The sequence below is a fragment of the Peromyscus eremicus genome, chromosome 16_21, assembly GCF_949786415.1.
Source record: "Peromyscus eremicus chromosome 16_21, PerEre_H2_v1, whole genome shotgun sequence".
Lineage (NCBI taxonomy): Eukaryota > Metazoa > Chordata > Mammalia > Rodentia > Cricetidae > Peromyscus > Peromyscus eremicus.
Window position 1 is genome coordinate 22,457,620 of NC_081432.1, and position 20,743 is coordinate 22,478,362.

At 40.5% G+C, this 20,743-nt stretch overlaps 1 protein-coding gene across 1 annotated transcript in view; it reads right to left on the reverse strand.

The window, feature by feature from the left end:
* Nucleotides 1–710: 710 nt before the first annotated feature.
* The window catches only part of Herc4 (HECT and RLD domain containing E3 ubiquitin protein ligase 4), a 72,992-nt gene continuing 52,959 nt past the window's right edge, over nt 711–20,743 (reverse strand). Inside the window, exons 16-25 of the mRNA XM_059243905.1 lie at nt 15,956–15,979; nt 13,977–14,075; nt 12,313–12,480; nt 11,562–11,705; nt 9,088–9,254; nt 8,790–8,856; nt 4,249–4,331; nt 3,366–3,549; nt 2,560–2,662; nt 711–1,824 (exon numbers count right to left, since the gene is read on the reverse strand). Coding sequence (XP_059099888.1) covers nt 1,616–1,824; nt 2,560–2,662; nt 3,366–3,549; nt 4,249–4,331; nt 8,790–8,856; nt 9,088–9,254; nt 11,562–11,705; nt 12,313–12,480; nt 13,977–14,075; nt 15,956–15,979 — 1,248 coding nt within the window. The 3' untranslated portion in view covers nt 711–1,615. The remainder of the gene's footprint in view (nt 1,825–2,559; nt 2,663–3,365; nt 3,550–4,248; nt 4,332–8,789; nt 8,857–9,087; nt 9,255–11,561; nt 11,706–12,312; nt 12,481–13,976; nt 14,076–15,955; nt 15,980–20,743) is intronic.

A 20,743-nucleotide genomic window follows, 5' to 3' on the forward strand; every position in this document is an offset into this window, starting at 1 on the left:
CCCTAGAAGGGCTCTGTGTGGACTAAAAGATGACAGAGCTAAAGGGGAGAAATGGTTTAATGGCTGGAATGTGGTTTCCCTCCTTCCTCAATTTGGAAAGGCTGTCAAATGACCCCAGAAACAGCCAGAGCCTCACCTTGTAGTAACAAGACTCAAGGCATAGAGACAAAGATGTAAGCAAGAAATGAACTCTGCCAGGTGTGGTGGGCATGCCTGAGACAATAGGGTCACTGCATGTTTGAGGGCTGCTGAGACCACAGGAGGTGGTGAGCATGCCAGCATGCTGGCCTTCAATGGAACTTTTAGCAAACTTCAAAGGGAAATGTCATCGTTACAGGGAAGAGTGAACCATGACAATGTGAAGACACTAAGGATCCATCTAAACTTTTTTTTTTGGAGTTGAGGATCGAACCCAGGGCCTTGTGCTTGCTAGGCAAGCGCTCCACCACTGAGCTAAATCCCCAACCCCTCCATCTAAACATTTTTAAGGAGGGATTCCCATTTAATGAATAGCTTGAACAGCCTCAACAATTGAATAGTGTTGACTGCAAAATGAGATGGATTTGTAACTTACAGGAGACTGTTCATCAATAGCTTGTGACTCCACAGCCTGCTGCTAGCCTGGAGGGTGGGGGGGTTCCCTGCATCCATATGGTACACATAAAAAGACACACAAACTCCTTAAGTTTGAATCTGATGAGAACTGGAAGTTGAAATATTAAGCTATTAAAGTCTTTATTTAAGCTTTTCAAGGCATTTTTTAAATTTAAAAAATAAATATTTGCATTGTAGCTAGCAGAGTTACATGCATTGCATCAACTCAGTTTCACAACTTACTAACAGATAACTAAACAGCACCATTAAGACTTTCTAAAGCACTGAGAATAAATACTTGAGCATCTGTAGTTTTAAAGCTGTAACTTTGTGATTGGTTCTCTGTGGCCACTGGCTCTGTTTTTGGCAACTTTTACTGCCAACACATTTCAACAACCCCACCAGCCAGCATATCTCAGGACTCAGAGGGATGAGCTACAAGTTAATACTTAAAATTTAGGTCTGCAGGGACATATAATGTAGCAAAAAGACTTGTTTCCACCATGCTTTTATAGAGTCAGACAATCATAATTTTTAACCCTTAAAATTCAGCTCAGTTCAATTACAACCATAGAAACTACTGGTATCTGAATGTTACTATTTTATTACAAAACTTTTATTTACAAAATGGAAAAATAAATGACTAAAGGCAGGCCATAGTTAAACGTTTTTTTTTTTTTGTTTTTTGTTTTTTACCCAGTGATTGAAGAAACATTAAGCAACATGCACTCACACATCAGGTCATTTCTGAAATATGCAAACTCTTAAAATTCCTGTTAGTAAAACTTTAATGTATTCACAATACTTGTATGTTTATGAGGATGGGGACAATTCATGGTTATGTACAGTAAGTTTAGTATTAACAGTTGCTCAATTTTTCTTTAATATTTGGCTTTCATCAATACAGTAGTGAACAATTTGCAAGTAAGAATTGCAAATGCTTCTCACTATGCTGAATTCACAAGAAAAAGACAAGTGGTTTGATACCTTTGCACTAAACAGAACAGTCAGAACTCCAAGGTTATATTAAACTGAAGCCTTCATTGTGATCAATAGCTTGAATCAGTTTACATCGTAGAGTTTCTTTTTCTGTATATTTTGGGAGATCTAAAAGATTAAAACAGGTATGGGAAACCGGGAGATAGCTCTCACCACCTCCTGTTGACTGGATGACTAGTTTCAGACTCTTCATACCAAGAATGGGAATGCGATCACTACCTGTCAAAAATACTGCCAAGAAAAACGATTTAGACAACAGTCCAGTGACCACAGCCCAGCTTTGCATGAAAATCCACCCACCATATGACCCTAATTATTTTTACAGGAAGTACTCAATAGATACTTGGTGAATAATGTTGGAATTGACAAGAGCATTTAGAAATCCTTTTTGGAAAAGCCATTTAGGGAACTGGTTAAATTAGTAAACACTAATTTTTGTGTGTTATTTTTGTGTGTGTAAATGAAAACTTTCAGAAGTTCTCTCCTGCCATATGGATCCCAGGTTCTGCTTTTCACTTTGAAACAGGATCTTGGCAACTGCCCAGACATCAACTCTTATTTCCAGCAGACCTTGAACTTGAGATCTTACTCCAGTCTTTGGGGCCTTTACAAAAGCAGTGCACATTCTTAAGTGGATAAGTGGGGAGAGTTTCAAGAGAGGAATACCCTAGAACATTTTTATGAATGGGAAGAAATAGGAAAAGACATCAAGCCATGCCTGTAGCACAGGATCCAAGTTAGGTTCCCAGCACCCATATGGTGGCTGTTCACAACCACCTGTAACAATAGCTCCAGGGAATCTGACATCCTCTTCTGGCCTCTTAGGACACTAGCATACATAACACACAGATACAACAATCTTTAAAAAAAATAGCAAAAACTAATTTTAAAAACTGAGCTAATATTTTACAATTTAAAACGATTAGATTCTTGTCTCAGAATATGCAGCTGGTCGGAAATACTTACATAGAAATTGTTTCTTCTTTTCCAGTGGTAATTCATGAAACACTTCCCAAAAAATTTTGATCGTGGGATGTTCTGCCCAATACTCCCCTTTGTATTCGGTATTCTAAAAAGAACACAACCTTTTTTTTAGCAATAAGGAATATATATTAAACTAGTAAAGTGGCTCCCGTAAACCCTATCATGGTTGAAGAGTAGGAACTACTGCAATCCTGTATTTATAATCTGAAGCTACTAGTTCCCAGGAAAAGGGAAGAACAGATCTAAAATCACCAGAAATGCTTGTGCAACACTATCAATAAGGATTCAAACAGTGTGAAAGGTTTATTAAAATACCAACATGGAATTTTAGACAAGTTTCTTTTACTATTTTCAGGGAGAGAAATCAAACATTTTGTACTATTTTTTTTTCTTTTTAAAATGAAAATGCTAAGAGCAACAGTGACAATGTTCTGTGACAGTTTCTGAGATGGCCCGTAACAGCCTCCTACAAGTCTTTTATAGATCCTTCCCTACAGGGATGGGCCTGACCTTATCACACCAATTGAATACTAGATTTGCTAGGGAAACAGGGAACCCAAAGTCTTCATTGAGCACTGGGTGGAGGGCCATTGGGTTGGGGGCTCCTATAGCACTTCCCTGAGCACCCCAGCAGTGCATGGAACACTCAATGCACTGTGTGGGTAGGAGGGGCACAAGTGTCTTAGCCACAGCAATGAGCTGTACGAAGGGCAACAACAGCACACAGGCTAGATTTCCAACAACAAGCCATGTTCTACTCTGAGAGGTAAAGCTTCGTTTTTCCTTACCTTCTCCAGTTCTTTCCAGTCATAGTTTGTATTCCCAATAACCATAGCTTGTAATTCATTAGGCTGAAAAAGCAGAAGAACTTTTCCTCCACAGACCTTATGAAAGCCTGCATGGAAAGCGTCAAATAAAGACGCCACTGATTTATTGAATATGTAATCCACATAGGCATCGACGAACTCTTGCCTAGAAATGAAACCAAGGCACAGATACACAGATTACACACACATTTATGGAGAACACCCAATACTGTCCAATTAAATTTTTGTTCCTTCACTTCTTGCTATTTTTCAACTAAAATCAGAAAAGTTAGAGTTCAAAGGGACACTATCATTAGGAAGAAAACCAAACCAAACCAAACCAAAACCACACCAAACCCAGGACAGTCATGGCTATGTAGAAAGAACCTAACTCAAAAAAAAAAAAAAAAAAAAAAAGGTATGATTATTCCTAGGCTATTTGTAGTGAAAAAACTGGCTATCAATAATTTCAAAATACATCCAAATCATTGAGAACTATTAAGAAGTACTCCTGAAAGTGATTTCCCACCCTTTGGCTCATTAGTTGCCACCATTTCCTCTGTCATTTGTCTTTGTTCCTTCCTTCATCATCTTTTTATTCCTTTACTTACAGTTTAATGGGGATTTCAGGAGCAAAGGCATATTACTTTCCCATTAAACATTCAATTCTGTTTGTTTGTTTTCAGACTGTTTTGAGACATGGTCTCCTGGAGTCCTGGCTGGATCAGAGGCTGAGGTGCTGGGAATAAAGGCATTCACCACCACACACAACCTACAATACTGTCTTCTTCAAGTGGTGACAGGTTTCTAGGAACACTAGGAAATGCCCACTAACCCTTACACTGAGGCCATGCAATCCACTCACCGATTTTGTTTGTTCACAGCTGTGTCTGCACCATTCAGAACCAGCTCTTTCACTTCTGTTGCACCAAAGTTTTCAACTGTGATCTGTTAATTAAGAAAAAATTCAAAAGGTCAATGTCAGACCCAAAACCTGTAATACTTTTAAATGTAACATTCTTTTCTTTCATTAAATATACAAACTAGCAAATTTATGCTAAAAAGAGCCTACTTAAAACTAGGCTTTAGAGCCTCAACTAGGCCTCCACCTTTTCTAGTCGCCTGACAGTCTACTGTAACCCCTGATACACTCCCCAAGTACTGGGCTAGCTAAATACAGGCAACCTGCGCATTTCTCCTGATCCAAGAAGCAAACAACCACTTCAGAATGTAACAACATCGGAGGAAGAACGTTTTCCTCGGGAGAGAGACTGAGAACCTGATCTCTGTCTGCATTTACACCAGCAGTACACCCTTTCACATGACAACAACTTTCCCATCTTCTCTGTCATGTTTACTTGACAGGGAGTTTTTAGTTACATATTCATTTGGTTTATAAGATGATATTATTTCAAAACCTTTTCTTTCTCCTACTAGTCCATTTTTTGTATCCACAGAGAGCTATGGGAATACATTCTTGCTTTTAGTTCACTATCTTGTAAGGGATAAATACTTTGTCAAAAGGATAAGAACACAATTTTACCACACCACATAAAAGTCATCTCAACAAAACTATACTATTCCGGGGCTGGAGAGATGGCTCAGCGGTTAAGAGCACTGACTGCTCTTCCAGAGGTCCTGAGTTCAATTCCCAGCAACCACATGGTGGCTCACAACCACCTGTAATGAGATCTGGTGCCCTCTTCTGGCCTGCAGGGAAACATGCAGGCAGAACACTGTATACATAATAAATAAATCTTTAAAAAAAAAAAAAAAAACTATACTATTCCATACACATACATCAACCCAACAAAAGGACAAGTAAGAAAGTAGATAATAAGTTCTGAAAGTGTATGGCAAGTGGCTGTAACAAAAGGGCAGAGATTATGAAAGAATATTGTATGATGTAATTATATAAACAGTGGAGTAACTGCAAAGTCAAACCATAGCAGCTACAGAAATGACTCAGTGGATAAAGTGCTTGCTTTGCAAAAATGATGAACTGAGCTGGGTCCTCAGCACCACTGGGCAGATCAGGCCAGCCAGGCCACCAAAGGCAGCGACCTCAAGCTACAGTCTCAAAAACTAAGAAGAAAATGAGGACGACATCCCAATGTCACCCTCCAGCCTCCACTTGCACCACATGGGCAAGCCAATCATTGTACACACATACAGCACACCTCATACACATACAAATTAAAAACAGTAAAATAAACTTCAGGAGGTGTTGAGATGGTTCAGCACCTGCTGCCAAATCTGGAACTTGAGTTCACCCCTAAGATCCATACACAGAAGGAGAGCTGACGTCCTACGCTGTCCTTTGAGCTCTACATGTTCAATGTATGAGTCTGTGCATGCCTGTGCATGCATCTATGCATCTGTACACACACACACACACACACACACACACACACACACACACACACACTTTTTTAAAAAGAAAAATGATGTCTTTTATGTTCTCATAGCTTTTATTGTACAAGCAATAAAAGGAGCTGGAAGAAATGTTTGATTTATCAATATTCCTGAATATATAGGAATGTATGTATTGATAAATAAATTAGAACTTAAACTTCACAAATCTCAATATTTTAGTCAACTATAATACTAACAAAGAGTCCAGGAATCAGGCTGGAGAGACGGATTATCTAGAGAAGGAGCACTTGCTGCTCTTCAATTCCCAGCATTCACATGGCATCTCACAACTGTAACTCCAGTTCTAGGGGATCCAACACCCTCACACAGACATACATACAGGCAAAACACCAATGCACATCCAATAATGGATCATTAAAACGTCAAGGAATCTTAAATTGACACAAGTGAATCTACAGAAATTGGAAAGCATTCTAAGGTTCCCTCCCCATTCTTTCCTCCTCCTCCTCCCCCCTCCTCCTCCTCCTCCTATTCCTCCTCCTTCTCCTCCACATTCGTCCCCCCACCCCACCCCAAAACAGAGTCTCAATGTATAGTTCTGGCTGTCCTGGAACTCAATATGTAGAACAGACTGGCTCTGAACTCAGAGAGATTCATATGCCTCTGGGGGTTAAAAGTATGTACCACGACACCTGGCTACTATTTATTACTATTTTTAAATGGTTAGTTTACTTCTTCTTCAACTTCCTCCCAGATTCACTCTTACCTCTCATACTGCCCCTGATTTTTGTGATTTTTTTTAAGGAACCTATAATCTAATTCTGCCCACTGTTGTGTAACAGTTTCCTCTGAGATCAAAATATTTCATCCCTCAGGGGAAGCTCCTTGAGCAAGAAGGTAAACAACAGCTGGGCAGTGGTGATACATACAGCCTTTAACCCCAGCACTGGGCAGAGGCAAGTGGATCTCTGAGTTTGAGGCCAGCCTGATCTAGAACTGCCAGAGCTACAAACACTGTCTCAAAACCAAAACAAACAAATAAGGGTAAACAACTTAAAATAGCTTCAGGAAGTCCCTGCGACTAATCAGATTCACTAGGATCCTTCTGCCAAAGTAAGCAATAAAAGCTGAGAGAACCTCTCAGACAGAAGGAATCTGAGCTGCAGGGAAGACTTGAAAGCAGACCAGCTGCCTCAAGAAGCAGAAACCATCTGAGCTGTCTGGAAGAGGTTTAGACCAATCACTTGGAAAGCACACTCTCCAACTGCTGAGCCGCCTGCAGGCTGTGCAGTGGGCTGCAGGTTCCCAGCTCTGTGAGCTGTCAGCCATGCTGGGGTGGCCTTGGTGATACTGCTGTCACCGCTGCTCCTGTAACTCGCTACCCATATTCCTGTAACTCTAACAAAACTCACCAGCTCACCAAGTTAGACTTTGGTGTATCGGTACAGCTTGCCAGGAAAAGTTGTCATACAGCACCCAAACATAAAGTACTCCCGTGTATGGGATCATCCACTATGGAGTACGGTGAACCTACCAAGAGTCATACCTGTAAAGACATCTGACCTCCCTTCAAATAGAAGCCATCAAATTAGGTGTGCAGGTCTGTGTGTGTGTGTGTGTGTGTGTGTGTGTGTGTGTGTGTGTGCGCGCATGCGCGCGCGTGTGCCTGTAAGTGCGGGTGCCTGTGGAGGACAGAGGCATGGGCCCACGCAGCTACGGTAATGGCAACTGTGAGTTTCCCAAACGGAGCGCTGGAAACTGCTGCAAGAGCAGGAAGTGCTCCAGCCCCAGGAAGGTTTTTCTTGTGAGAAAAAAATACACAGAAATTTGACTTCAGCTTAAACATGTATCAAACTTCCTTACAAATACACCATTCACATCCCAATCCTGTAAGGACCTAAGCCCTAAGCCATCTGGCAGACGGCTCATTAGGAAAAGCTGCTTGCTCTGCAAACCTGAAAGCCTAGGTTCAATACTTGGATCCATGGTCAAAGGACAGAACTGACAAAACAGAGAGTCAAGGATGGACTCAATGAGAAGCAAACAGACATACTGGAGGAATCAATCTACTAAGTAGCTTAAGTTCACTAGTGACACTCTTTTGTTAGTCTTTCCATCTCTAATCATTCCTGTATCTACAGGCTCAGAAATGAATAAGTCTCCTGAATTTAAGATCCCTTATCATTATAATTAGCAAAGTATATAATTACTGAAATCACACAGCTGGTGAATAATGACTGACATGCAATTAATTCAGTTTATCTATATATTAAGGATTAAAACGATCTCACAGGATTGCTGTGGGATGGTCTGTATGTCAAATGCTCTGATTGGTCAATAAATAAAACACTGATTGGCCAGTGGCCAGGCAGGAAGTATAGGTGGTACTAACAGAGAGGAGAACTGAGAGAACAGGAAGGTGGGAGGAGACACTGCCAGCCTCCTCCATGAAAAGCAGCATGTGAAGATGCCGGTAAGCCATGAGCCACGTGGCAAGGTGTAGATTTATAGAAATGGATTAATTTAAGATGTAAGAACTAGATAGCTAGAAGCCTGCGCCATTAGGCCAAACAGTTTAAATAATATAAGTGTCTGTGTGTTTATTTTATAAGTGGGCTGTCGGACTACTGGGGTTTGGTGGAATGCAGAGAGAAAACTCTCCAGCTACACAGGATTGTTGAGAATAAGATGAAATAATGCATGCACTGTGGCTGGCACACAGCAAATGTTCAATAAATGTTAGCTGCAGGGTTAAGAATTCCATTTATGGGGCTAGAGAGATGGCTTAGTGGTTAAGAACACTGGCTGATCTTCCAGAGGACCTGGATTCAATTCCCAGAATCCACACAGCAGCTCAGAACCATCTGTAACTCCAATCCCAGGGCACCCTCTTCTGACCTCCATGGGCAGCAGGCATACATGATGTGCAGGTATACAAGCAGACTAAACACCCTTATACACACACATTGGAAAAGAGAAATCCTAAAGCACAGCTGTTAAAAAAGGCCACCCGCTTTCTGTTCATCTTACTGTGAAATTCAGACAAAATGTTTCCTCTATGTCATCTTCTGGATAGTCCAGCAACTGCTGCATGCTTCTGCAAAAAAAAAAAAAAAAAAAAAAAAAAAAAGTGCTTATTTAAAGTAAAACAGGTGATTTTAACAATTCTGCTTATGAATATGTCAGACTTTCCATTATTGAAACAGTGTTTGTTTACTTAAAAAATGTTAACAGAACAACAAAACATGATTATTTCTAGAAAAAAAGCTTTCTCTGGACATTCCTCTCCTCTTAGCCCCAACCCACCCTAAGCTTTTTGAACACTAACCTCCCAACATCAGGCATCAACTCTTTAAGATCATCCAGGGATGGCTTCCGTTTCAGTAGTTTCTTATATAAAGCCAAAGGAAAATGGAGGTCCACAATAGTAAAGTTATAAATTGCTAATCCACAGATAACACCAATTAAATGGAACAAATCACTGTCTTCAAATGTCTAAAAATACAAAGAAGAAATAATAAAAGACATCTCTTCCAAGTTAAAAATCTTGATTTTTAGTACAAAAACACAATCTCCATAGTAGGAAAATTCTGACGACACAAAATTAACAAGAAAGCAGCTCATGGCCACCACTGGGTACATTTCCATTTGATACTGTTATTAAAAACTTGCTTGGGGGCTGGAGAGATGGCTCAGTGGTTAAGAGAATTGATTGGCTACTCTTCCAGAGGTCCTGAGTTCAATTCCTGGCAACCATATGGTGGCTCACAACCATCTGTAATGATATCTGGCGCCCCCTCTTCTAGCATGCAGGCATATGTGCAGACAGAACACGGTATACATAATTAAAAAAAAAAACAAAAAACCTGCTTATTAGCCAGCAGTGGCTAATTAATTAGCCAGCAGTTAATTCTAGCATTTGGGAGGCAGAGGCAGGTGGATTTCTAAATTCAAGGCCAGCCTGGTCTACAAAGCGAGATCCAGGACAGTCAGGACTACAGACAGGCACATGGCTTCACAGCTGACTTTTTTTCCAGAAACGTTAAGCATTTCCATGTCATTAAACATAAACCGTGGACTGCTAGGCTTGCCTACTGTGGTTATGGCCCCAAGTCCGATCCCAAGCACAGGACGGAACAAGAGGATGATTGACAGACAACAAAAGCTAAACACTTAAAAATGTGTACATGTGTCTGTGTGTGCATCCCCATGTGTCTCTGTGCATGCCCATGTGTGGTGGCTGATGACAACTCCATGTGTCACCCTCAAGAAAGCTATCCACCTGCTCTGAGGAAAGGTTGGGGGTCAACAGCTAGCCTAGTCTGTCTGCCCCATGAGCTAGAGACCCTCCTGCCTCTGCCTTCCTACCTAGTGCTGGGGTCTCACACCACCATGCCTTGCTTTTGGTTAGTTGTCATCTTTTGAGACAGGGTCTGGCCTAGAACTACAAGTCTAGATGTAGTCAAGCTGCCCTCAAACTCACCTCTCGAGCACAAGGATTGCAGGTGTGAGTCACTCTATCTGTTTTTGCCAAGCTTTTTTTCAAAACAAAGATTTATTTATACACCATTGGTTGTGTATCTAACATGGCTATACCCTAAAAATGAAATAAATGACTCAACAACTTAAAAAATTGTATTTTCACTTACATAATATTGGTGCCACCGTTTGGCTATGTTTTTAAAGTCTAGAACATTTAGCGGAACTAGCAGAGTGCTCAGGGACTGTGACAAGGCTCTAGGCAACACCTCAAAGCCATCAGTAGACAAGATGAGACAATGTGGGGTGGCCTCAATAAAGATAACAACTGCAGCAAACTGAGAAACACAAGATCAAACACTACACTGTAACCACTGGAGGGTGCTAGAGAACACTGGGTCTATTCACGAACAGGTACTGAACAGACTGACCCCTTTCCTGGTAAACTAGACACTTATCACATAATGCAGGGGGGAGTTCTCTATAAAAGCATCCAAGACAGTGTAATGATAGTGGCATTATTTTGTTACCTCTCAGGAATTATCCTAGGCACTGAACATCAATAACTGCTACCCTCACACAAGACAGCCAGCCTCCTGCAACGAAGTCTACACACACACACACACACACACACACACACACACACACACACACACACACACAGCTGGTAAATACCTTAAGTCTTTGTTGGACACAGGGTACTTGTAACTAATCAACTCTGCCTTTGACACAAACGTGTCAAAAGCCATCATAGCCAACAGGTGGCTTCCTATATGAAAATGTGAAGTGTGAAGATCTGCTTCACACACTACAATACTGGCCCTTAATCTAAATTGTAAGAGACATCAATAATCTCTAACGCTAAATGAGTTCACCCTAGAAGAGAAAATAATATAGTGATTATTATTCAATTATCCAAACTGAAATACAGAGAAGGAAAATTCAGCTTTTTTTGCTGTTTTGAAGACAGGGTTTCTCTGTGTAGCCCTGGCTGTCCTGGAACTAGCTCTCTAAACCAGGCTGGCCTGGAACTCATAGAGATCCACCTGCCTCTGCCTCCCAAGTCTCGGGATAAGGCATAAGCCACAACTGCTCATCAGCATTGTTTTTAAGCTGATTGTTCCTCAATTTATTTTAATTTTAAATATATAAAAATAAGGGTTCTGTTTTGGCAATAAGTCTAAAAGTTCATAACTTCAAGTTGTAATAAAGCAAACCTCTGACCAAACTATGTTAGGAATCTAGTCTTCCTGAGTGAATTTGATACATAGGGTATAGAAACAAAAGATATAAAGAAGCAATTGTGGTAGATGGGCATTTTACCTTATCTGAAAACCAAATGAGCCTGGAATCTTCGTAATACCGAAACATGCCATATTTAGGATCCAATAATTCCCTCATGATGAGCAAGAAAAACTCTTTGCGTACACCTCCTGCATCAACAGCATCTTCTCCAACAAATATAACCTAAAACAGGGCAACGTGAACATTGAATGGATGGTAAAGAAATCAAAGTGCATTTCAGAGATCCTGGAACATGCTATTTATTGCTATTTATTGCTAATAAATCTTAGAAAAAGGGGTTGGGGATTTAGCTCAGTGGTAAAGCGCTTGCCTAGTAAGCACAAGGCCCTGGGTTTGGTCCTCAGCTCCGGGGGAAGAAAAATAAATAAAAAATGAATGTCTTAGCAATTTATACTTTCAAACATTAAATATGTAATTTAATTTTTAACTTTCCTGAGGCTAGAGAGCTGGCTCAGCAGTTGTTGCTCTTGCCGAAAACTCAGGTTGGTTTCCCAGCACCTACTTGGTTCACAACTATCTGTTAACTACAGTTTCACAGGATCTATCTAACTCTCTATTCTGACCTCTGCGGGTGTCAGGCCACACATGATGCACATACATGGAGGCAAAACATATAGAATCAAGTAAGTCTTGATTATTATATAATCAATTATATAATTTAAAAAAAACCAAACCCACAAACACTTTCCAATATACACAAAAAGACTGAAAGGACCTGAAACGGCTTTTAAATAGCAACCCCAATGCATGTGAAACGGCGCTCACTTACTTTGAGTGGCTTTTTGTAATCTATGTTCTTGGTTTTCCTGAGGACTTCCATTGCATCCCCTACAATATTCTCTCTGCGAACCACTAGAATTAAGCAGGGATTCACAGACTCAATCACCGGAAGAAAAAGAGAGGAGACATTCTGTCTGTGGGCCTGGTCAATAGCCATCTAGAAAACAAACAACAACAAAATCATCTTTGTTTTACTTTGAGATAGTTTCATTTAACCTAGGCTGGCCTTGACTATGGAGGTTTGAGAGTGTACGGTCCCCATAGGCTCATTCATGTATATGAATATTTAGTTCCCAGTGGCAGGCTATTCAGGAAGGATTAGAAGGGTGGCCTTGTTGGAGGAGGTGTGTCACTAGGGGGTGGGCGTCCTGCCTACAGATGAGAATATAAAACTCTCAGCTACTGCTTCAATGCCATGCCTGTCTGCCTCCTGTCATGCCGACTAACTCTAAAACTGTAAGCAAGCCCCCCAATTAAATAAGCTTTCCTTAGTAAGTTGCCTTAGTCCTGTTAGTGTCTCTTCATAGCAACAGAGCAGGATGGCCATGAACTCCTGCTTTGCTCCACTTTCCGAATGCTGGACTAGGGCTGGGATCACAGGTAAGTACAACCATGCTCAGCTATTTTATTTTAGTTAGCATAAAGCTTCATTGTGATAGCCTCAATACACACACACACACACACACACACACACACACACACACACTTTTTTTTTGAGGCACAGGGTCTCACTGTGTAGCTTTAGGTGGCCTGGAACTCACAGACATCGCCCTGCTTCTCACTCCTAAGTGCTAGATTAAAAGGCATGTGCCCCTTTCCCAGCCTCTTCCATGAACTGGTTTTTAAAATCTGCATTATGAATAAAAAAGCTCACTGTAAAAGGGAAACAGAAAGGAAAGGAGGCATTCTGAAGGCAGATCTCAGTGACTGAAGCCATTCTGGGCTAGCCAGTCAGGACTGTGCAGTAAGATCCTGTCTCCCCAACCTCTCCCTGGCCCCCAAACACCAAAAAAGAAAATAAAAAACAACAACGACGACAAAAATTATGACCAACCTCAAAGAAATTTTTCTTTCCTTCCTTCCTTTTTTGAGACAGTCTCTCTATGTAGTCCTGGCTGTTCTGGACCTGGCTACACAGACCAGACGGGCTTCTGAATTCACAGAGCTGGGATTAAGTGTGTGTGTCACCATGCCCGGCCACAGGCAATTTCAAACTCTCTTCCCATTAAAGCGATGAAGTGCTTCCAAGTCTGATATTATCTCGCCTTTCATTCCCTCCATCTTTTCCCAAGTAACGTGAATAAAGGCTACATTACTGTATTTTTATTACAGTTCCTAATTAGGAGGTGGGGAAGGTTTATTTTACCCTACAGCTTACAGTCCTTCACGAAGGAAAGCTGGGATAGAAGCTTGAGGCAGGAACCTGGAGCAGAACCTTAACAGAGCTCCTTTTGTAAAATAAGCAGCTTTCACATTCCTGTGTGTTACAGCAGTCTTCACAGTTACACAAGGCACTACGCAAAGGACAGTCTACAATACTGTCCCCATCCATTACTACGTGTGCTTCTAATACTCTAAAAAATAAATAAATAAATAACCAGAGACAATTTTTGGAAGCATCCCCGAATCAAATTAGCACTGTATAGTATTTACCTGCATCTGTAAGACTGCATCTGTTTGTAACAGAGTAGTTTTTGCTTGGGCATCAAATACAAATGGATATGTACAAATTGTCACAGGGATATCTGCCAACTGGAAAGAAAGAAATTAACTTATTAGTTCAAGCTGGTTGTGGTGTGTGGGCGATGTCAATTTTGGTAAAGATGATCATCATACTCTTTGTTCATTCACTGGTATGGTTAGAAATTATAAAAAGGTCACATTCTCTCGTTCTCTGAGGTAGGGTTTCTCTGTATAGCCCTGGCTGTCTGGGAATTCACTCTGTAGACTAGGTTGGCCTCGAACTATCCATCTGCCTCTTCCTCCCAAGTGCTGGGATTAAAGGTGTGTGCCACCATGCTCGGCCTAAAAAATTATTTTGTATGGGTATGTATGAAGGCATACTGATGTCAATCATGGCATGCTTGTGAAGGTCAGAAGTGAGTTCTTTCCATCAGGTGGGTCCTATGGACTGATCCCAGGCTGTCATGTTTGGCAGTAGGTGCCTTTATTTGCTGAACCAATTGCTGAAACTTTTACAAAAATCACATTGAAATTTTCATTTTGTGCTTGTTTGTGCATGCATGCCATAATGTGTGTATGGAGGTCAGAGGACAACCTGCGATAGTTATTTCTCTCCTTCCACTATGTGGGTCCAATGGCAGGTATCTTCACCCCCTGAATCCATCTCCATGTTCCTCAGTCTTCATTTCTATCCATCACTATAATCTCTGTTAAGCTCAGTGGTTCTCGATCTTCCTAATGCTGTGACCATTTAATACAGTTCCTCATGTTGTGGTGACCCCCTACCATAAAAGTATTTTCGTTGCTACTTCAGAACTGTGATTTCGATACCCTTGGAATTGTAACGTAAATACCTGCTAATTCCGATGGTCTTAGGCGACCCCCATGAGATAGTCATTCGACCCCCAAAGGGATCGCAACCTACAGGTTGAAAATCGCTGCTTTAGCTCCTACAGGGAAGTCTATGTGCTTGTAATATTTCAAATCCTAATCATGTTTTCACCTCCCCTTCCCCAATACACACTCTTATGCTGGGATTGTGCATAGAGCCTTGTGCACTGAGCCGTCCCTGGTACCAGTCCTATTTTTCCATAGTTATGTGACACTCTTCTGAAGAAGTAAACAATAGTTTATAATTTAAGCTAACTAACATTTCATTAGTTCGGGAAAACCACACCAAACAATGCCTAAAGCAAAACATAACACATAACATAAAAGAAGTAACATAATACCCTCAGTTCTTAAAAGAAAGCTTAGGGCCATGCATTACTCAGGTCAAAGTACTAGAACTAGTACCTTCATTTACATAGTAAGGTAACACATAGGATAAGAATAATTTTTAACTCTATTAGGCAAGCATTTATAAAATTTTAAAATAAAATTGTATTCTGGAGAACATACCACATTTTATATTGTAAGACAAGGAGAGTAAATCTTGTTAGGAGGTATCATATAGGTATAATGTTAAATAACATGACTTTTTTGTTGTTGCTGTTGTTTTTTCCTAAGATAGAGTCTCACTGAACTCACACTATGTAGACCAGGCGGGCCTCAAACTCAGATAAGCTGCCTGCCTCTGCATCTCAAGTGCTGGGATTAAAGAAGCAAGCCATCATGCCCAGCAACAGCTTTTAATTTAGAAAACTTTTCTGAAATAATAATATACAGAATAACTTCCATAGACCTTTTTTTTTTCCTTGCTTTTTCGAGACAGGGTTTCTGGGTGCAATAGCCCTAGAACTTGATTTGTAGACCAGGTTGGCCTCAAACTCACAGAGATCTGCCTGCCTCTGCCTCTGCTTGAATTAAAGGCGTGTGCCACCACCGCCTGGCTTAGTTTTATATGCACATTAAAATACAAAAATCACACAAAAGACCAATTTGACTCTTTACAAAGGAAAAAACAGAACATGCTTCATGAAAAAGAGACTTTATTGCACCCAACTTACCTCAGTTAATCCATGGCTGACATCCTAAGACAGCAATGCAGAATGAGGAAAGAGCAATGTTAGTGTTCTAGTTCTAGTCAACAAGTAATTTATATATCGTTACAGCCGAACATTGATCTAATGAGGTAGGAAAGAAATCAACAAAAAAGTTCACCATTCCACAAGCACCTTTCCACCTCTCTATCTATAAATTTAAGATGTTTGGGTACTCTGTACCATGAAACTAGTAAGTCTGAACATAATGAGATCTGATTTCAGCAACTAAGTTTCCCCGCTTGCAGAATTTACATACGCTAGCAAACTAATTCTTAGCCTGATACTCCTTTATGGCTGTTTCTTTACCTGGAAAAGGGAAGAAATATTTCTCAGACTTGTCTGATCTCAATGAAGTAAAAATGCTTAGTACATTAAAATATTACATGGAAGCAAAATGAGAGATAAGCTGCCATAAATTGTTATGGGACAGACAACCAGAAAGATATAAGGTATCTTATGGCGGTTGGCTTTTTTCCCTTAAAATTTCTTTCTGAAACAGGGTTTCACTGTATAGCTCTGGCTGGAATGAAACTTCCTATATAAGCCAGGAAAGCCTCAAACTCAGGGATCAGCATGCCTCCGGCTCCTGTATTAAAGTTAAGTATCATCATGCTCAGTCTGTTTCCTTACATTTTTTTGTTTATTGTTATGGACATGTAAGAGAGAATGCAGGTGTGCCCATGGGGGTTAAGAGATTGCATGTACAAGCTGGTTCTCTTCCCAGCACTGTGGGTTCTTACGTTTGCATAGCAAGTGCTTTACCTAACTCTAAACCATCTTGCTAGCTCTCTTAAGTGTTTTTGAAAACAACATTAACTTAAAATAAAAAACACAACACAAAGATATAGGTTGCTAAATTGTAAAAACACAGTATTTATAAAGGAAAAATAATGCAAGTTTACTTAAGAGGATAGAAAGAAATGAATACCTTTTTCCTTCCAAATCCAGGAATTAAACCCAGGGCTTTGCACATACTAGGTCAGTGCTTGAACAGTGAGCTACATTCACAGCCCACATCTGTACAAACTTTTTTTGAGGGGTCTCATGTATCTCATGCTGGCCTTGAACTCTTCTCTTCCTGCCTCCTGGGATTATAGATATATGCTACCATGTTGTTTTGTTTGGTATTGGGTACCAAACCCAGGGCTTCCAACAGATTAAACAAGCATTCTACCAACTGAGTTACGTGCTTTCTTACTTAGTGCTTGCACACATGTTCAGGGTTTACATGTCTAAGTACTAAAATCTTCAAAAATATGCTACTAAATCTGCACCTGGTGACTACTGTAATGAAGAACTAACTTTATCCAAACAGAAGGCATTTGCCCTGGGCTATTATGGGCCTTTGGAATGACAGCGATCTTTAGCTGCTGACAATGTAAATAATACGACTTATGATGCATACTTCAGCCATCTGATAGTTCTGCCTTTAGGACATTCAGACATGGAGCTGGAGAGATGGCTCAGCAGTTAAGGGCATTTAACTGCTCTTAACTCTCTAACAGAGGACAGGGGTTCAGTTCCCAGCACCCACATGGAGCCTCATAACTGTCTATAACTTAGATCCTGGGGCTCTGATGGCCCCCTAATCTGACCTCTACAGGCACGCGCGCGCGCACACACACACACACACGCACACGCACACGCACAGTACGTACATACATGCAGGCAAAATACTCATATACGCAAAATTAAAAAAAGTTAGCCACATTGTGAGAACTGATGGACACCCAATAAAAACACTGGGCACAAGTCAGCCCCATTGCTTAGCAATCTTCTGAGCACTATCAAATAGCAATGCCAGTAACCATTTATGACTTTCCATGAGGAAAGAACAGGAGCTACTGATACCGCTCTTAAAGTCTTCCTGATGTGTCTTAACCTGACCAGTTTTAATTTGTATTCTTAGTCTGTAATAAACTGCACTTGGCTGTGTAGTAGTTCTTTGAGTTCTCTGAAAACTTACAACAAATGATAAAACCAGAGAATGGAGTGGGACATACCCCCTCCCAACTTGGCAAGTGGTCATAAGAAAAAGACAGTCACATGTGTTTTTCCTCCGATTTTGTAGGCGGCTAAATTCTAACATGCTTTGATAATTGAGAAGAACTCCCTACCTGGGGAAGTTAAATATCAGTGTGTCCTCCCAATGCTGGTCTATCCTGATGTTACACCTGCCCATCTATCATACTAATGAGCATGCCAGGTTGCTAGATCAATCACTATCCATAAATTCCCTAGGACAAATTTAGACACACAGCACAATACTGTATGAACAAGATTTATAACTTACAAATATACAACTTCAAAGAAAAAAAATCCCACAAATCCCATCCCCTACCCCCGAAAAGTCACTTAACTCAAATCTCTATGTACTTCAAACATGACAAATCCAACATGGACCTTTCTTTTCTTTTGAAATAGAACTAGGAAAGTGAACTTCTGATCATTTTCTGACTCCAATTCCTGAGTGCTGATATTATAAGAATGTCCCACCACACACAGATCATAACTTTAAGTTTTACTTTTAATGCATTTATTTGTGTGTGTGTGTGGGGGGGTGCATGCATGCCACAGCATATGTGTGAAGATCAGAGGGTAACTTGTAGGAGTCAGTTTCTTCCACCACATGGGTTCCAAGGAGTCCAATCAGGTCATCAGACTTGGTGGCAAGTCCCTTTACCAGCTGAGCCACCTCACTGGCACAGGTCATAACTTTTCAAAAAAAAAAAAAAAAAAAAGAAAAGGAGGAAGAAGGGGAAAGATGGCGCAACAGGTAAGAGCTCTTCCAGAGAACTAGGTTCAATTCCAAGCATCTGCATGGTAGCTCACAACTCTAGTTCCTGAGGACCCAAACACCATCTTCTGACCTCAGTAGGTACTAGGTGCACAAGTGGAGCCCAGATATACATAAAAAGCAAAACACCCATACATATAATAAAAATACATTTTAAATTTCATTTTATTATTTTTAAACTGTGTGTGAGTGTCTGAGTGTGGGCACAGAAAAGGACATTAGATCCTCTGGAGCTGGAGTTATAGGTGGCTGAGACCTGAACTCAAGTACTCTGGAAGAGCAGCCAGTGCTCTAACTTGCTAAGCCATCTCTCCAGCCCCTTATCATAACTCTTGCTGGGTAACTACGTAAGCTGCAATGATGACACAGGCCTCTAATCCCAACACTAAGAAGCTGATGCATAACGTTTTTCCAAGGTTGAATCAGGCCTGGAGATAGCAAGAATTTGTCTTCAGAAAAACAACTACTCCCTTACCCTATAAACCAAACTGGCATTCACGTTTGTGATATATAAATACATGTATTTTTGCATATACGTAATTGTACTTCCATACAAATATACACATCATCACAAAATAGCACGAATATTTTTAGGATACTGTTTTTTGTTTGTTTTTTGTTTTTGTTTTTTTTGTTTTTTGGGACAGGGTTTCTCCTAGCTGTCCTGGAACTTGCTTTGTAGACCAGGATGGCCTGCCTCTGCCTCCCGAGTGCTGGGATTAAAAGCGTGCGCCACCACCGCCTAGCTAGGATAATCTTTAAAACTTTACTAATACTGTGTGAACGCAACTCAGTATTAAGACTAGCAATGAAACTGGGATCTTATTTTTATTTTAAACTTCAGAGAGAAGTCTTTAAAAATTGTGTGTCAATGCAAAAGTGTGATGAACTCTCTTTAAAACAAAGGAAGAGCCGGTCGGTGGTGGCGCACACCTTTAATCCCAGCACTCGGGAGGTAGAGGCAGGCAGATCTTTTTGAATTCAAGGCCAGCCTGGTCTACAAAGCTAGTTCCAGGAAAGGTGCAAAACTACACAGAGAAACCCTGTCTCGAAAAACAACAACAAAAAAGTTCAAAAAACAAAACAAAACAAAACAAAATCAAAGGAAGAACTAGATATAGTGGCACGGCCTTTAATCCCAGAACTCTGGAGGCAGAGGGAGGTGATCTCTGTTGAGTTCAAAGCCTGTTTGGTCTACATGGCAGGTTCCAGGCCAAGCAGGGCTGTTTCAAAGAAAAAACAAAAAACAACAACAAAAAAACAAAAACAAAAAAAGCGCCGGCTTCCTGCAATAATATCACAATCATTAAAAAAAATGGAGAGGTAAGAGCTATATTATAGATCATAAAGAATGAGAAACAAAACAAACAAAAAAACCTAAAAAAATTATAGTCCTCTATGACCTCATTCTTATCAGAAAATAATGAACAACAAAATAGCTCCTTAATGAGATTTAGTTTGATATCATCATGGTTTTGTACTAAGATTCGTTTGGATGACAAGACTACCAAACTTCATGCAAATATTGAAAGTCAGGAAGAGAGAGCCTATTAAGATGGTTTTACATTTCCATCAGGCTGGCCCAGAACTCACTGCCTCAGCCAGTGGAGTACTGAGATGACAGGTATATGCCACTGTGTTTGGTTCTCATGGGACAGTAAAGATCTGGTTACTAAAGACCTTCAGTCACATGCAAAGAAGTCCATCCATATGTGGACAATATCAACAATCTGAAATAAAATTAAAACACAGACTCAGTGGTCCCAGGGCTCTCTCCTGCTCCTGAAGCAAACATCTCACAGTATTGCTAACAGACCCGATATCTATTACTCTGAACGTTAGCGAAGAAGTAGGTAACCTTATAGAAAATAAGAAGAGTGCGAAGTCCAAGCCACACTTGCATTTTCTCTAGAAAAATACAACCTTTACTGCTGGTTTGGTGTTGGGAGAACACC